The sequence below is a fragment of the Nuphar pumila genome, chromosome 12, assembly GCF_984573655.1.
Source record: "Nuphar pumila chromosome 12, dmNupPumi1.hap1.1, whole genome shotgun sequence".
NCBI lineage: Eukaryota > Viridiplantae > Streptophyta > Magnoliopsida > Nymphaeales > Nymphaeaceae > Nuphar > Nuphar pumila.
The window spans coordinates 8211329-8227487 of record NC_143260.1 but is presented as its reverse complement, the minus strand read 5'-3'; the positions used below and the strand labels follow the sequence as shown (position 1 = coordinate 8227487).

The 16159-nt window shown below is 36.0% G+C and overlaps 2 protein-coding genes across 2 annotated transcripts; one reads left to right on the top strand and one right to left on the bottom strand.

Annotated features, from left to right (window-relative positions):
- Positions 1 to 3266: 3266 nt before the first annotated feature.
- CNX3 (cofactor of nitrate reductase and xanthine dehydrogenase 3) lies at positions 3267 to 9041 on the bottom strand. Its single transcript, XM_089982322.1, has 3 exons — positions 8914 to 9041; positions 4362 to 4495; positions 3267 to 4057 (listed from the first exon to the last, which is right to left on the bottom strand). Exons 2-3 carry the CDS (start codon positions 4464 to 4466, stop codon positions 3476 to 3478), a joined length of 687 nt encoding a protein of 228 aa, XP_089838448.1. The 5' UTR covers positions 4467 to 4495; positions 8914 to 9041; the 3' UTR covers positions 3267 to 3475.
- Positions 9042 to 12659: 3618 nt separating this feature from the next.
- On the top strand, positions 12660 to 14844 carry LOC149819875 (uncharacterized). The gene has a single exon (XM_089982321.1). It carries the CDS (start codon positions 12796 to 12798, stop codon positions 14527 to 14529), a length of 1734 nt encoding a protein of 577 aa, XP_089838447.1. The 5' UTR covers positions 12660 to 12795; the 3' UTR covers positions 14530 to 14844.
- The last annotated feature ends 1315 nt before the right edge of the window (positions 14845 to 16159 follow it).

The following is a 16159-nucleotide window of genomic DNA, read 5'->3' as shown; positions in this document are numbered from 1 at the left end:
ATCATAAAAAAAGATTACTTATGACAAGGGGGTGGACAGATAACTTAAAAATAGCATGGTGGTGTGTTAAATCCTAGGTTAAGAATTCCAAAGTACATACTGAGTTTATAAATGAAGGGCAGACTTTGAACTGCTTATGCACACACCAACACCACAGCCAGGATTGAGTCTCAAGCAAGACATTTGAAAACCTGTATTCACACACACAAATCTCATTTTGTGGGCTCTCATAATCTGTTGGCAAGCCACCAGGAAGGGTAAACTCAACTAATGAAAAAGATAAAAATAATTTTTGCAGAAAAAAAAAACAGAATTGTTTACCTTTCAAATTTTCCAAAACACGATATAGCACAGCAGAAAGAATACAAGGCTATTTTCTACGCAGTGCAGCTCTGTAGCAGCATTTGAGTATTTATGCAATAAGTATCACAATCAGTTTCCTTTAACCAAGTGACCACGATCCTTCATCCCGGGATTGATGCTTATTAAAGCACTACTGCTGGCGGCATATGCTGCAGCATTGAAGATGATCAAAAGATCAAAATCGACAGGTTCTTATGGGTCAAATTCCACCCTGGTGCTGATATGTACAATAGTTCTGTAATAAACACCAATTGCTCAGCCTAAACAAATTTGATAAAGATGAGCAGCAGTCAACTAACTGGTAAAAGTGTGACAAGAAGAACAAGGATTGAACCTTTCACCATCCTACATGCTACCCTGGTCCACAGAGAGAGTTGAGAAAATCAATCCAACACTCGTTCTCATTCTCATCAACATGAATTGAAGTGAACCTTTCACTATCCTACATTCGTTTTCGTCAACATGAAAATTGAAGTGGAGGGAAGCTGCATGTTTTTCCCAAAGACAAGAACAAGCCACAAAAGTTTATGGTAACATTTTTTTATCAAGAAAAGATAGACATAGGGAGCTGCAAGAAGCAGCCTTTGTGACAGAAACTGCAACCAAATAAAAAAACTCGCATCTAGACGCCTATCAATCACAAACAACAATGAAGATCACATATATAGCTTTCTGTGGATCACAAGGAAATAATGTATATATACAGAATTATACAACTTGTATTGTATAGGAAGGGTTAGATGGCATCATGCTGAGCTGTTTTAAAGGATATGCATCAGAAATCAACTGTAATCTTCGATTACGTATACCATAATCTTCACATTTCATTTAACCTCAAAGATGAATGCACAAAGCTTTCTCATCGCGACCAAATTTGCCCCAAATAAAGGATTTGCCTGAAATGAAAAAGAGAAAACATGTACATGGGTAAGAAAGAAACTGGATACTGCAACTATAGAACATTATTAGGAAAATTCCTCTGATTAACCCTGGCAAGGGGTAAGCCCACAGAGTTTTACGCGGTCAGGACAATGATCATAAGAATGGCTGGCAGAGCCAGCGCGGCTAGGTCCTTCGAGGCGGTTTCTTGGTGTAAATATAAAAAAAAAATCCGCTCATTAAACTAACTCAAACCAGCTCTTCCAAGCACTGAAAAAAAACACACAAAAGAAAACGGAAGGAGAAAAATACATCACAAATTACAAACACAAAATGGGTAAAAATGATAGAAGTAGCATTTTTTTCACCATTTTAACATGTCACTAACCACTAAATAATAAAGCTGAATTAAATGTCATGTGTTAACATAGTGTTACACCCATCTACTTACAATGCTTAGTGTTAAGCAAGTAAAGTAAAATCTATGATCAAAACAATAAAAATATCTTCATTGTGCATGATTCATGAAATAGTTGTGATACTCATGGGAAAGCGGATTAACTAGAATGGAGAACTAGGCCATATATAAAAGGACTAGAGTTATTTAAAGTTTTAAACTGACGAGATCCTAAAGGGCCAACTAATTGAAGATGATGAATAAAAATACTCTTGTTTTCTTCAGGAAACACATAAAGAGCCTACAGATCGCATGACAAGTGCTACCCACATATGCACTGAAGAAAAACCTTGGCTCAAAATTAAGGGACAAAGATCCGAACATTTTTTTTCTCTACCTCTCCAAATGCCTGATATAATGAAACAAAATGAAATATAGTCCAACCAATGTTGTAAGTACCGTACTGTAAAATACAGTATAATACTTATTGTTACTATAGGCAAAACCGATATGATACACACTTGTATCATGATACAAATGCATATTGGACCTGTATCATATGTATAGTACAATACCATCTTGTATTGTGTTGTATTGTACGATACATCTTCAACACATTTTAAAAAGGGCTAAAACTTGTTTTTTATTTTTTGAATTTTAAAATCCTCTTGAAGGTCGGCTTTCTCATATGTATAGAGGCTTTTAGAAGGGTATTAATGCATCTTAGGAGTCCTGAGAACAATTTGGAAGTCGATCCATACATAAGGGAGAGGGTTTTTGCAGTTTGCTCAAGTAATAGTGCATTTTTACTATTTTTTCACTCAAGAAAGTGAGTTAAGGTAAAAAAATCTCTATTATGAGTAAAATTACAAAACTACCTTTTAAAAAGATTTTGCCTCAGGGGCTCACGCTACCCCGAACCCCCACCTTATCTTACGAGCAAAGAGCATTGCCCCCTGCAACCCCCGCCAACTTACTGTGAAGTTGAATTCACAAAAAATTAAGAATTTATATCAAAGTAGAAATCAAGCTCTACACTCCAACAAAAATGGCATCAGACATGGCAATGGGGTACTCAAGTAACGAGTGAAAATTGATTGAAAATTAAGTGCAACTATTGTCATAATATTTTTATTTATTTAATATGAAAGTATGAGTCTTGTGGTATGTTCTTAATTGAAAGATATTTAATATTTTGTATTGTTTTTGTGAGATAATTGATGTTTGTTGATGCCTTATAAAACTCAGAGACATAAATGCTTCATATGAGATTTTATAGCTGTATTTTGTGCAATTCATCATTGTTTCATGTATTATGATTTTTTAAAAATTTTGCTATTTTTTTCTGAATTTTTAAAAAAATTAAAATATTTTTATTAAAAAATTGGATTTTTACTATATGTATATTATTTTAGGCCCGACCAATACGGGTAACGATACTATGCTTACAACCTTGAGTAAAACAACATTCTAATGCACCAAAGAGTAAGCAGATGGTAACAAAAGGTTTTAATTACAAAAAACAGTTTATCCATCTTCAATGAGCTGCACCGTTCAATCTATTTGCAGCAACTTGTAAAGCATAATTCACAAGAGAGCCTCAAAACAAGTTGGAAAAAACTAACAGAAAAAATCAACATATATAGCCACGCATGTAAGATGAGCAATCTGTCTATGTGGAAATTTAGGGTAATCACATCAAAATCAAAACTTACATGAATGACGAAAAGTATCAATTACCAATTAATTAACAATCAGAAATTTTCCTAAATTTTGATGTATTTTATTGCATTCACAGATTCCTTTGGCATTTCTAACAGTTTAACAATCTTATTACTATCTATGCCAATTCCCGCTCTTGCCACCAGTCTTGCTCTCGAGTTGAATATCTGTTATCTGTATTTCCTTTGATGCTCCTTTGCACATGTCATACACAGTCAGGCCAGCAACTGCTACTGCTGTCATTGCTTCCATCTCCACACCAGTTTTCCCAGTTGCTGAAGCTTCTCCTTCAATCTCCACTGCGAATTCCTTCTGATTCAGCTTCATATCAACAGAAACATGACTCAGAGCTATGTTATGGCACAGAGGGATGAGGTTGCTAGTCTGCTTTGTGGCACTTATGCCTGCAATTCTTGCCACGCCAAGAACATCTCCCTTGGCTATTTGGTTGGCAGCTACCAATTTGAATGCTTTCTCACCAAGCAAAACTCTGCAAGAGGCAACTGCAGTCCTCTTGCTGCTCTCTTTTGCAGAGACGTCAACCATCTGAGCTTCGCCACTGCTGCCAATGTGGGAAAGTGCTGGTTCAGCTTCGACAGGCAAGGAAGAAAGTGAATGGGGCTCTTGGAGAGCTTGTGAGCTGGTTGGAGAACCATGGGTGGCGGGAGGGGCTTCACCAAAGATTGATTCCATTTCCTGCAAAATTTCCTTCTTTTCTGTTAATAACCATTTCACATGACAGTCGTCTGTGTCCCCATACTCTCTCAGATATGAATTTCTTTGGTGAATTGGAAAAAAGAAACCATTCAGAGAATACCAACTTGTCCATTCATCAAGAACGAAAATGGGAAATGCTCAAGGAAGATAATATACCGATAGAATAACAATGCAAACACCCTAGTATCAGAAAGAAAAAATCCAAAAATCATATAATGGATTGAATTCTAATTGGGTTTCTTAAACAAAACAAGAATTTTAATTAAGGTGAAGATATAGTTACCTTGTTGAACTCTCTAATTGCATGGTCCAGGGTGTTATCACTGAAGTGCCTTCTTCTAGGTGGATAGAATGATATGGCTGTCTTTGTGACTCGTCTGAGCATCATGGCAGAAATGATAACAATGGTTTCTAATCCTGAAAAGGATAAATCATACAAATATAAGACAGAATCTAGATTGTGGCAGATGAACCAACAAAACTGTCAAGATGTTAGTAGATTCCTATATCATATTCACCAAAGTTCTCTATTTACAAAATAAATTTAGAGAAAGCCAGTAATAGGCAAGCCAACAACAAAAGCAACGAATTTTGGTTTAGTCATTTCGTAGAACGTATGGTTGGTAGCCACACATGCAGATAAACAACATTCTAACACATGAACATTATACATTTGAATGTTCGGAATCCATATTACGCAAGCAAATATTGCTTCTGCTAATTCTAATAGAAGGGTAATCTCAATCGGTTTGTTTTCGGCGACATTGAGACCCTCTCCCAGTCAGTGCCCAATCAAAGAGCACTCTCCATAAAGCGACTTGTCATAGAAGCTTCCTAAACCACACGCTTCACTACGAGCAAAGAGCCTTGCATTGGGAGAACTTCTTCTGATGATTTAAAAGAAACACAGCCTTTTTGGTTGAGATGTTTCATCGAACACGTCGAGAGAGAGAGAGAGAGTACTGGAAAATGGGGTGTGCTGATCTTCGCAGTGGATAGAGAGAAAAACGTGTCCGTTTTTTGTTTACAATGTTGTCCCCTCTGTCTAGAGGAAACAAATGGACTTTATCTGTTAGCTCACGTTTGGGTAAAGGGAGCGAGAATTCCTTTTCTCTAGGAAAATTCAGCTTTGCCTGCCATTAGACCACTGTGGCCAGTGGAGTTGGAGAAAAAAAATAGGAGACAAAGTGGGTTAGACCATATGGCATGTTGATGGGCCTCCATCATCATATGCCAATCCTGACCGTCCAAAACTGATGCTCAGACCAATGTTATCAGTATCGGTGTGCATCGGCATCGTATCAGCAGAAAATCGATATGCTGCAAGCCTGAATCGGCTATTTTTTAATAAATATAAAAAATACCAAAAAATGTTTTTTAATATTATTTTAATAGTTTTAACGCGTGTCACGTTATGATTGACACAATAATTTATTATTATTTTTGGACCGATACAGAACGATTCACTTGAGTATCGGTATTGGTCGATACAACTGAATTGGTAGCCAAACGATTCAGGGCCGATTCCAATACTGACAACATTGGCTCAGACTGTGCCACATGGCCCTTAGCCCGGAAAGGTGCGGACATGCCACACATGGACTGACAACGGCCAAGGTTGGCATAGTTTGCCAAAACAAACATGAAACATAGTACTAAATAAGTTGGACCTGGGTTAGATCCTACTCTCTCTTTTTGTTCCCTTTGTGGTGTGTGTGCAGACTTAACCCATTCATTGTTGACGACGTAAACAGATCGGATATGGATCAGCTAAACACTTAAGAAAGTCGAATCTGGATCAGGTCGGAACAACCAAAAATCATAAAACTTCATACTGGATCCGGTCCTTTTGCATCCCTACGTGGTTCTAATATATCCTGTTTAGGGCTACATTTGCATAGCCTAGCCCTAGGTATGAGCCTATGGTACCTGGACACTCCATTTTTTCCTCCGTACCTGTGACGACACGCGTATCCCCGTGTCGACACACGTTGACACCTGGACACACCATTTTACCCTCCCATACATTACAAGTTTGTATTTAATTTATAATTTAGAATTATATTTTCGGTATATAATATATATTTTAGATATAGCATGTATATTTAGATTATATTCAGTTTATTTTGAATTTATTTTGTATTTATGTGATATATAGCCGTGTCCCCGTACCCACATTTTTTAGATTTTCTGTGCCGTACCCGTAACCAGGTGACATAGGTACGAGCTAAAAAAGCCGAGCATTAGGTGTTCAAGCTTGGCTCATGACTCGCTCTTGTCGCGATATGAGCTAAGCTCAAGGCCCAAAATGAGTCCAAGCCAAATGAATCGTGTTTACATAAAAAGTACATTGTTTCAAAGCTAAAAGTAATAGGATTTGAATATTGAGTTATTGAGCCAAGCTCAAGCTAGCCCATTTACAGATAAGTGCACTATTCAAAGAGAGATTTTACCTCAAATTGCTTGCAAACCAAATGCTTCAAGCATTTATTCCACACTACAATATACTTATTATTGCTTAACAAGCTTATATAAGTCCAGCTGAACTGAACACCTATTGTTGTTCAACTTGCTGAGATTATTTTATGAGTTTGAATATACCTTTTACATGTCAAACACAAGTCATTCTTGTCTCATTTCCCTGTCCTACCTAACCCAAACCTATTTTTCACCATATTGAGAGATAGTCAGTTCTTAGGCTTGAGGCAAAGATACTAAGGCAAGCCCATTTATCAGGTCCATCTTCACTCATCCAAATTAAGCTAAAAAAACCTGAAATTTTCAACTCCTGGTATCTGGATTCTGATAGGAAAATAAATATGGTGGACAGAATCCAGATCTTAGAAATTGGAATTTTCTTGCCAATAAATACAGACACCATATTTATTCAAAAAGGCTTTTTAATGCAGTTTTAGTACAACATTGAGAAAAAAAACATCAAGCTCCATTTTCTTCGGAAAGCCAGAAAGACGCCTTATGGAAGAAATATTCAAAACATGAGAATTTAGATTAAAAAATAATTTTCAAAAAATAATTTTAAACTGTACAGATGTGCTTAGCATGGTTTATTTACTATGTTAGAAGGGTCTATCATGTCTAATACACCAGAAGATTCCGTTTTTGAGATGGTGAAAAATTGAGGGCTCACAATTGATGAAGATAAGGGTGGTTTAAAATGGTATAAATTTAAACACCATTTTTAGTCAACTTTAAAACATGAATATAATAAATAAAACATTCTAAACATGATCCAAATGTTAGTTTTTTTCTTTTTCTTTTGGAGCTTAAATCTATGTAAAATCAAGTGTATACCACTGTAAGTTATGGTGCCACAGTGCCACAATATATATATATATATATATATATATATATATATATCCAACCAAAGGAAGATCCAAAATCTGCAACCGATGATAATCGACGGCATTCCTTCACTAACGATTGAGTTTTTCATTGATCAAACTTTACATATTGGATTTTTATCATTCATTTAGTGAGCGACATGTTTCAGATTATGAATTTTCGATGTTTAGATGCATTTTTGAAAGCACTAAAAATCAACGGCCTACAATACTTTGTATTGTAAAGTTTTAAATGCATTGTGAGCTGTTGATTTTTCACATTTCAAAAAACATGTCTATATGTCATAAAGTCTTTGTGTAAAGCATATTTCTTACTAAATAAATTATAAAGAACAAATATATGAGGTCCCATCGATGAGATGCTCAAGCATATGAGAAGGGGAGCCATCCGATCATCCGTCGTTCTAGATTTTGGACATTTCTTTGGTTGTATATATATATATATATCACCCATAGGCTGGCCCGGCCTTACCCGAGCCTTTGTCAAGTCAGGTTTAAGATCGGTTGGGGACTTGGGGTCGAGCCTTCTTCAAAAGTTAAGCCTAGGCCTCCAGCCCTAGTCATATCCTATGACAAATGATGATGCAGATCATCTGTTGATCATATCCAATCAAATGCATCATGACTGTTCACATTTTCATATGCTGCACATCATCTACAAATTTTCAATATTGTTTACACTGAACAATGCATTCAGTTCTTACCCCACATAAGAAAACATGATCACCATTCAAAAGCACTAGCAATCACGCACCAACTGCCCTAGAAATAGCTGGTTGAAAATAGCTAAGGACATAAAACGTTTCACTTTGAACACCAAACACAAAATTGGCTGTTTTTCCTTGTTTTCTGCCCTTCTAATATGTTCATCATGGATGCAGCATGAAATTACACTAAAGAAAACGGAAGAAAAGATTACCTGTCATAAGTTCCACAGAAATACTTCTAGTAACAACACAACTTAATAACATACTTCGTCAAATCAACACTTTACACCTTTAAAAATAGGCAAATATACTCATAAGAATACTATAAAGAAGAGAAAATTTACAGAAAGCATAACGATCCGAAGATAAAAAAACAAAGCAAAATTCAATCTTAACTATTAAAACTATAACAATCTATTAAGAAAAACCAACCTGTAGCCAAAAAAATAAGAACTCCACATCGATCAACTCATACCCCTCAAGAAAAACAACTCAACCACTAAATTCAGGAAAGATAAGATTAAATTCAAGAACGCTAAGATCTAACCAAAAAGCAGGAAAAAAGGCATCTCGAAAGAAACCATCTCTTCATTGAAGAAGCCATTTTATTCGGTGCTACTAAAGATGCCTCTCAAAAATACTAAAACCCATCACTTGGGAAACAAAAACCAGTGTACCCACAAGAGAAAAACGCCCCAAAAATAAAAATAAAAGAAGAAGAAGAAGCAGAACACCACCACCAACCAAATCACAGAGAGGGAGTTACTGTGTGCGAGTGAAAGGGGGAGAGACGGCAGAGAGGGTGAAAGACGATAGGGGCCTGGTGTTGTCCAAAAGCAACTCCTGGGTTGGGGAGATCGATGGGCGGAGGAGATGCTGGTCGCCGGCAATGGAGCAATTGCCCGGTGGAGAGAGAGAGAGAGACTGCCACGACAGCGTTTCGGAAGGGGAACATAAGGTAAATATTAGGTTTTTGTGGACCGTCGATTACAATGAGACATATATATAGGTTAGATCTACCGTTTGATGTTAGATTTACCATTTGATGTCTCGATCCATACAAACAAGAGTCTGTAGTCCTGTACCATGGACACGGTATTTCTTTTCATTTATTTTTTCTTCTAGATTTTGCCTTCCAAAATGGTGTGCCATTAATAAGAAACTGATTTTTAAGATGTTCATTTGGGAGAGTTCATGACAATTTATTAATACCTTCTCACCCATTTTTATAGAAGGTAATTTATTTTTTGCTTTCCCTTTCTCATCTTTCTTTTTCTTTTTTTTTATCTTTCATTTTATGGGTTTGACATGGTTGGAGGCCTACTCATCATAATTTTGTGCAAATCTTTGCAGGCTGCACTTTATTTATCCATTTTTTATTTTTTTTATTTTCTGTTGCCATCTCTTTTTGTTTAATCTCATTTTTTTTATTCATGGTATAGTCTAAGTTTTTGTGTGTGTTCCAATATTTCAATGGTTTTTATTTTTCGTTTATATTTTGCTTGTGAACATTTGCTGCAGCAAAAATTGCATATTTTTGCATTTTTTTGTCTTTGCAACTAATGAAATTGATTTAGTGCCTCAATTTTAGTGATTCTTGTGTATATTTTAATAGTAATTAGGTTGCCGATAAATTAACGATATATAGCCGATGTGTGATATGAGTGGCAAACGTTGCCGATATATTAGTTTGTGACCATGATTTTGGTACATAACCACCTTATATTTTCTCATATATATAGTCACTAGAATATAAGAACTAGAAATATGGGCATTCCCAATGCTCTATTTTGCAAATTCAACCATGTAAGTGTGTTCGAACATGGTAAATTTGCTAGAAATCGACTGTTGGACATGTATTTTAATGAAAAATGTGATTTTTGAATGCTTGAATATTTATGAAGATTACTAGTTGTTGATTTTAAAGTATTAAAAAATATCATTTATGCATCATATTCGGATGATTCAAGAGCTGATCCTTATAAAACCATGCATTATGGTTGGATTAAGGAAAAAAGAAGAAAAAATCTATAAAAATCATGACGCTAGATCATCCCTTATCCTACGGTCGTTTCTTATTTCTGTCATCCAACGTGAACATCCTTATGGTAATGAGCTTGTTGAGTACCATGCAACAAGGCTCTATTTGGAAAACCCCGTAGATGATGGTGTTGGAGTTGGTTCCTAGGGTTGCCATCACCATCTACCTGCAGTAGACAAATCCGTGAGATGGGATGGGAGTTGGTCATTCCATCTCCCAAGTTCAGTTTTATCATGGAGAGGTTGTAATTGCCACATTGAAGGCTCAACAATTTAAATATTCTTAAAAGATGGCCTTCCTATCTTCCAAGGTCCTTTTATTATTAAATATTTATTTCGTCTTTTGGTGCTCTTATGTGGCAGTTTGATAAAAATATATTTACAAATAAATGAGTGGACCTTTGACAACCTCATCTTCCTCTTTTACACGCACGGTTGGCTGCTAAGTCTTCTTCTTTCTCTTTATTTCTTTTCAATTTTTTTTTAAATCATAAATGAGTGCTTGTTTTGATTTTAGGGGTTATATATATATATATATATATATATATATATATATATATATATATATATATATATATATATTCAATTAGCATAATGCATGATAATTTTTAGAATTTAGGTTATTAATTTAATTTATTTTTTAAACAATATGAATGTTTAATTAGGTTTTTCTGGTTTATTGTGTTTTTTATTAACATTAGTCATGTAACGAATGCTTGATTTTCATTAGAATATTAATAAATTTTAATTAACATAAATGTATGATTTTTAAGGTTAATTAGGGTATTGATTTGGATTCTTGCAAATAACATGAGTATTTAACTATGATTTTATGATTTTTTGTGTATTTTTTTAATTGTCATTAAACATGACTCTATTAGTGAATGTTTAATTTTAGTTATCACTTCTCAAACCCCTAAATCTTTGTTTTTTGTTAGAGTTTAAGTTTTTATTTTGATTTTTCAAATGACATTAATACTTAGGTATTTTCTAGTGTTTCTTCCTCAATCAACATTAAACATGATTCTATAAATTCATGATTGATTTTAGTTAGAATTTTAGGGTTTTATTTTTTTAATTAGTAAATCTATGAGTGATGTTTGTTAGCATTTAAGAATTCAATTAATTTTTTTAATAACATAAATATTGAGCTATGGTTTTAGTTTTTATTGTGTTTTTTCTAATTACTATTAAACATAAATTCATGAATAATGAATGCTTGATTTTACTTATAATATTATGGGTTTTTTATTAGCATAAATGCATAATTTATAATGTTTGTAGGGATTAAAGTTTTGATTTAGTTTTTTTTTATATTGGCATGAATGTTTAGTTATGGTTTTAAAGTTTTCATGTATTTTTTTTTAATAAGTGTTAACAAGAATTCATGAACAATAAATATTTAATTTTGGTTAGAATATTAATGTTTTTATTTTATTAATTAGCATAAATGATCTCTCTCTATTTTGCTTCAACCCGCTTGATCAGGCAGACAATGGATCTTTTAGAGTGTATTTGTGTCCGCCCTAATTTAAATTTCCGGCTCCGACCTTGCTTAGGAGACTCCTCTCTCTCTATATATATATGTGAGTGGGTACGTATTTATTTTGAGATAAAGGAAAAACCCTCCCTCCCTGTTGGCTGGCATCTAGTTAGTAAAACCCTTGAGGTTTTTCCTGCCCACAGGATAGTACAACCAGTTTTGACCTTGCGGTAAGGGTCGCCATCCATGGGTGAACTCCCCCGGTGGGCACCGGGCACACACCTAGTGAGAGTTGAACCTGAGGTGAACGGATCTGCACCTTGGTGTCTTCTGCCTAGACCCACTTTTGACTTGTGTCCCACCAAGTAATGGAAGTGCCGAAAATCGAAGGTTGGGATTGCACTATCTTGATAGAAGAAGGTTTCAAAGGGCGCCTGAACAAGAAGAAACTTTTTATATTTAAACGTAGGTTTGTGCGGCCGTGCAAGCTTTTTCCTTTCAATCTTTGTTCAACTGTTTTCTACTTTCTACAGTATTTTGGATAAGTTTGGGTTGTGAGTTTCGTATCGCCCCTTGAATCGTTGGGCCAACGATTCAGGTGAATGGGGCAATACCGATTCGGACCTGAATCGATATTGTTTTTAACCACAGCAAGACACGTGTCACAAAAATATTAAGATAATGTTAAAAATATTAAAATATATAAAAATTTTGTTTTTGGTTAATTTTTATTTGTTTGGAAAATAGCCAGTTTCAGGGCATTTGTGTCTCGATTTTCCACTGATACGATACGTATCGGACGATTCAGGCCCGTATTGATAACATTGGTTTGGATCCCTTGGATCTGGTTTTACTCTCTTTGAGGTGATGTCCAAGCAAAAAAAAAAGTGCCATCTACAATGTAGGAATTTGAAGTAGCCTGCTTCACTCGTGGGTACCCAAGTTGCTCCTTATCTGAAAAAGCCCGTTGAGGTGTCTCCACTGCTCACATTCCGTATCTAGATAAGGCTCCCTCTCTATCTCTCTCTTTCTCTTTTTTGTTTGTTCGTGTCTGCTCTTCTTCTCTATCTTGATTGGTCATGCATAAGAAGTCTCTACTCTGATGAAGAAAAGGACATCCAAACCATGGCAATTCTCTTTGGTGAGTGCGTTCCTCACTACCCATCACTGCACACGAAACCCACCAACAATTTTGATCAGCTATTCAGATTCCCCATGGTTGCCTGTAAGAACCTAGTAAGGGTCTCCCCTGATAGTGCTGCAAGTGAGAGAATCTATAGGCCGAATACCAACAGCCCCCAATCGGATTTCAACGAGCCTCACTACTTAAAATTACTGTCTAGATCATGCAAGTCAAGAAAATATGGCGAGTCTCTGTATTTTCTTGAGTACATGATCAACAAAGGGCACAAGCCAGATGTGATTCTGTGCACAAAACTCATCAAAGGGTTCTTTAGTGAGAGAAACAGTGAAAAGGCAATGAGGGTCTTGGAGCTTTTGGAGTTACATGGTGTTCCTGATGTTTTTGCATACAATGCTGTGGTTGGTGGATTGTGTAAAATGAACAGAATTCAGTCTGCAATCTCCTTTTTGGATCGAATGAGAGCGCGGAACTGCGCACCGGATACGGTTACCTACAATATTCTGATTGGTAGTCTGTGTAGTAGAGGTAAATTGGGACTGGCTTTTCAGATGTTGGATAGACTGTTGCAGGATGATTGTAAACCCACTGTTGTCACCTACACTATCCTAATTGAGACAGCCTCTAATGAGGGTGGCATTGATGAAGCAATGAAGCTTCTAGATGATATGCTGTTGAAGGGTCTTCGGCCGGATATGTATACGTATAATGTGATACTCAGAGGTATGTGTAGGGAAGGGAGGTTGGATGAAGCGCGCGAATTCATCAAGGGTGTGTACTCTGATGATTGCGAACCTGATATCATTTCATACAATATTTTGCTAAGAGCCTTTCTGAGTAATCAGAGATGGGAAGATGGGGAGATGATACTAGTTGAGATGATTAACAGAGGTTGCAAGCCCAATGTAGTCACTTACAGCATTTTGATTAGTGTCCTCTGTAATGAGGGGAAGCTCGATCGGGCGACCTCAGTCTTGAAGGAAATGATTGATAGCGGATTAAAACCTGATACATTTAGTTATGATCCGCTGATTTCTGCTTTCTGCAAAGAGGGGAGGTTGGATGTAGCAATTGGATTAATGGATTATATGATTGCTAATGGCTGTGTACCTGATATCATAAACTATAACACAATTTTAGCTGGTTTGTCAAAGACTGGCAATGCAGAACAAGCACTGGAAATCCTTGAAAACTTGGGGGGATTGGGTTGTCCCCCGAACATCAGTTCTTACAACACAGTGATTAATGGGCTATGGAATGGTGGAAAAAAGTTGAAGGCCTTAATGTTGCTGTCTAAGATGATTGACAGAGGGATTGATCCCGATGACATTACTTATAACACACTAATTTCATGTTTGTGTAGGGACGGGATGGTCGATGAGGCGATTAGCTTGTTAAGGGACATGGAGAGCTGTGGATTCCGTCCCACAGCCATTACATTCAACACTTTGATCCTTGGTTTATGTAAGATACACTTGATTGACAGGGCTATTGATGTACTAGCTGATATGGTGAGTAAAGGGTGCCGACCCAATGAGACTACTTATGTTTTACTGATCGAAGGTATGGCGTATGATGGGATGATAGCTGAGGCTGCAGAAATGGCTAATGAACTTCTTGCTAGGGGTGTTGTCTCCCCAGATTCTCTCAAACACTTCTACAAGACTTTCCCGATGATTGACTTTTATGATAATGAACCTCACTTGGATAGGAAGTAACAATGGGCCGTTGTGAAGCTGTAAAGAAAGTGTTTATTTTGCATAACAAGACTTTTAACTGAAGGTTCTAGTGAAAATCTAGATAGAGATCCATCATAGTTGATTTTAAGTATGCACTGCAACTATCGAGTTCTATGCTCTCACTTTTGTTAAGCTCTGATAGGCTGAATTCTGAGGCTCATTTGGTATTATGAAGTTTGCATAAATTCAAGCATGCAACCTAGGGTGCCAGAGGTGCAAATATAGAACTGATCTTGTAACTATTTGAGAAGATATTCTTTCTGAATTAAAAAAAAAGAGAGATCACCAATGCCAGTCTGATCAGATCTAGTATTCTGTTGATCAAGCAGACGCATCTTTTAGTTTGCACCAAAACATTTGCACAGAATTCGTAGACTTCATGAAATACTGTATGCTAGTTAAAGTTTTCAGTAGTTCCATGAATCAGTTGTAGAAAAGTTTGAGATCCAACTAAGATCCAGAGATGGTGTTTTCATGAACATCGATTGCAGAATTGTTGCTCCTAAAGGTTAGTAGGACTCACTGTCTGTGGTTGGTGCCTTCTTTGAATCTCTTGTAAAATTTGAGCAGACAAGATATAATTCTTTAGTGGGCGCAGTCTCCGTTTCTGGTTAAGTACATGTTATGATTCATATTGTGAAGGATATAATGCAGAAAGATTTGTCACAGATCCTTTTAGAAGGGATCTCATATTCATCCATCTGCTGATTCCATCCAACTAAATCCTTCACATTTCTTTTTATTTGTTAAAAATCTTCTTGCCTTTGCTACTGGCTATTCTTATAAGATTAGAAATTGTTGCCATGGGAGACACACATACACAAATGCGCAGACCCAACGCACGCCCATAGTACATAGGCACACACTTATAGTTGGAATTTGAAAAGCAAGACTTTGTTTTGATAGTTCTTGTAAAGATCTGAAGCTCCACCTGCTTAAGTCAGGTGGTAGAACTGTTGAACTATTACACATACTAACTCAGATCAATCAGCATTCGTTTTTGTTCATGTGTATGTGTTATCAGCTTGAGTTCTTTGTTGAGAGTTGAAAGGTCATGTTAGTTCATATGATGAATTTCTGATTAAGCCACTATTTCAACCTTTATAGTTGGTGGACTATATCTTGCACTAATAAATTGGCTAACTGGTTTAGTAACTTGTGATTTAACACATTGTTAGCCTGAATTGGATTGTCGACTACAAATTGATCTGATTCAGGTGAAATATCACTTGGTCATCTAAACTTGCAAACTCAAGTTAATTCTTTAATATCCAGTTCAGATATTATTTAAACTGAAGGATGTTGGAGGAAACTTGTTATATTGCAAACCCAAGTTAATTCTTTAACATCCAGTTCAGGTATTATTTAAACTGAAAGATGTTGGAGAAAGCTTGTTATGTGAGAGATGAGTGCAACTTCTTATGCACAATATCGATCCTGAAAAGTATTGGCATGGAAAAGAGTATATGCTGTGGTTTCAAATTTATTTCAAAACAAATGAAAAAAAGTGGTGCAATAAAGGCACATTTGGCATCATGTGAGCATTATGAAGTTCATGATTTCTGGCATTTTGGCCACTATTTAGAAATGTTCAGTTCATTAGCTTGGT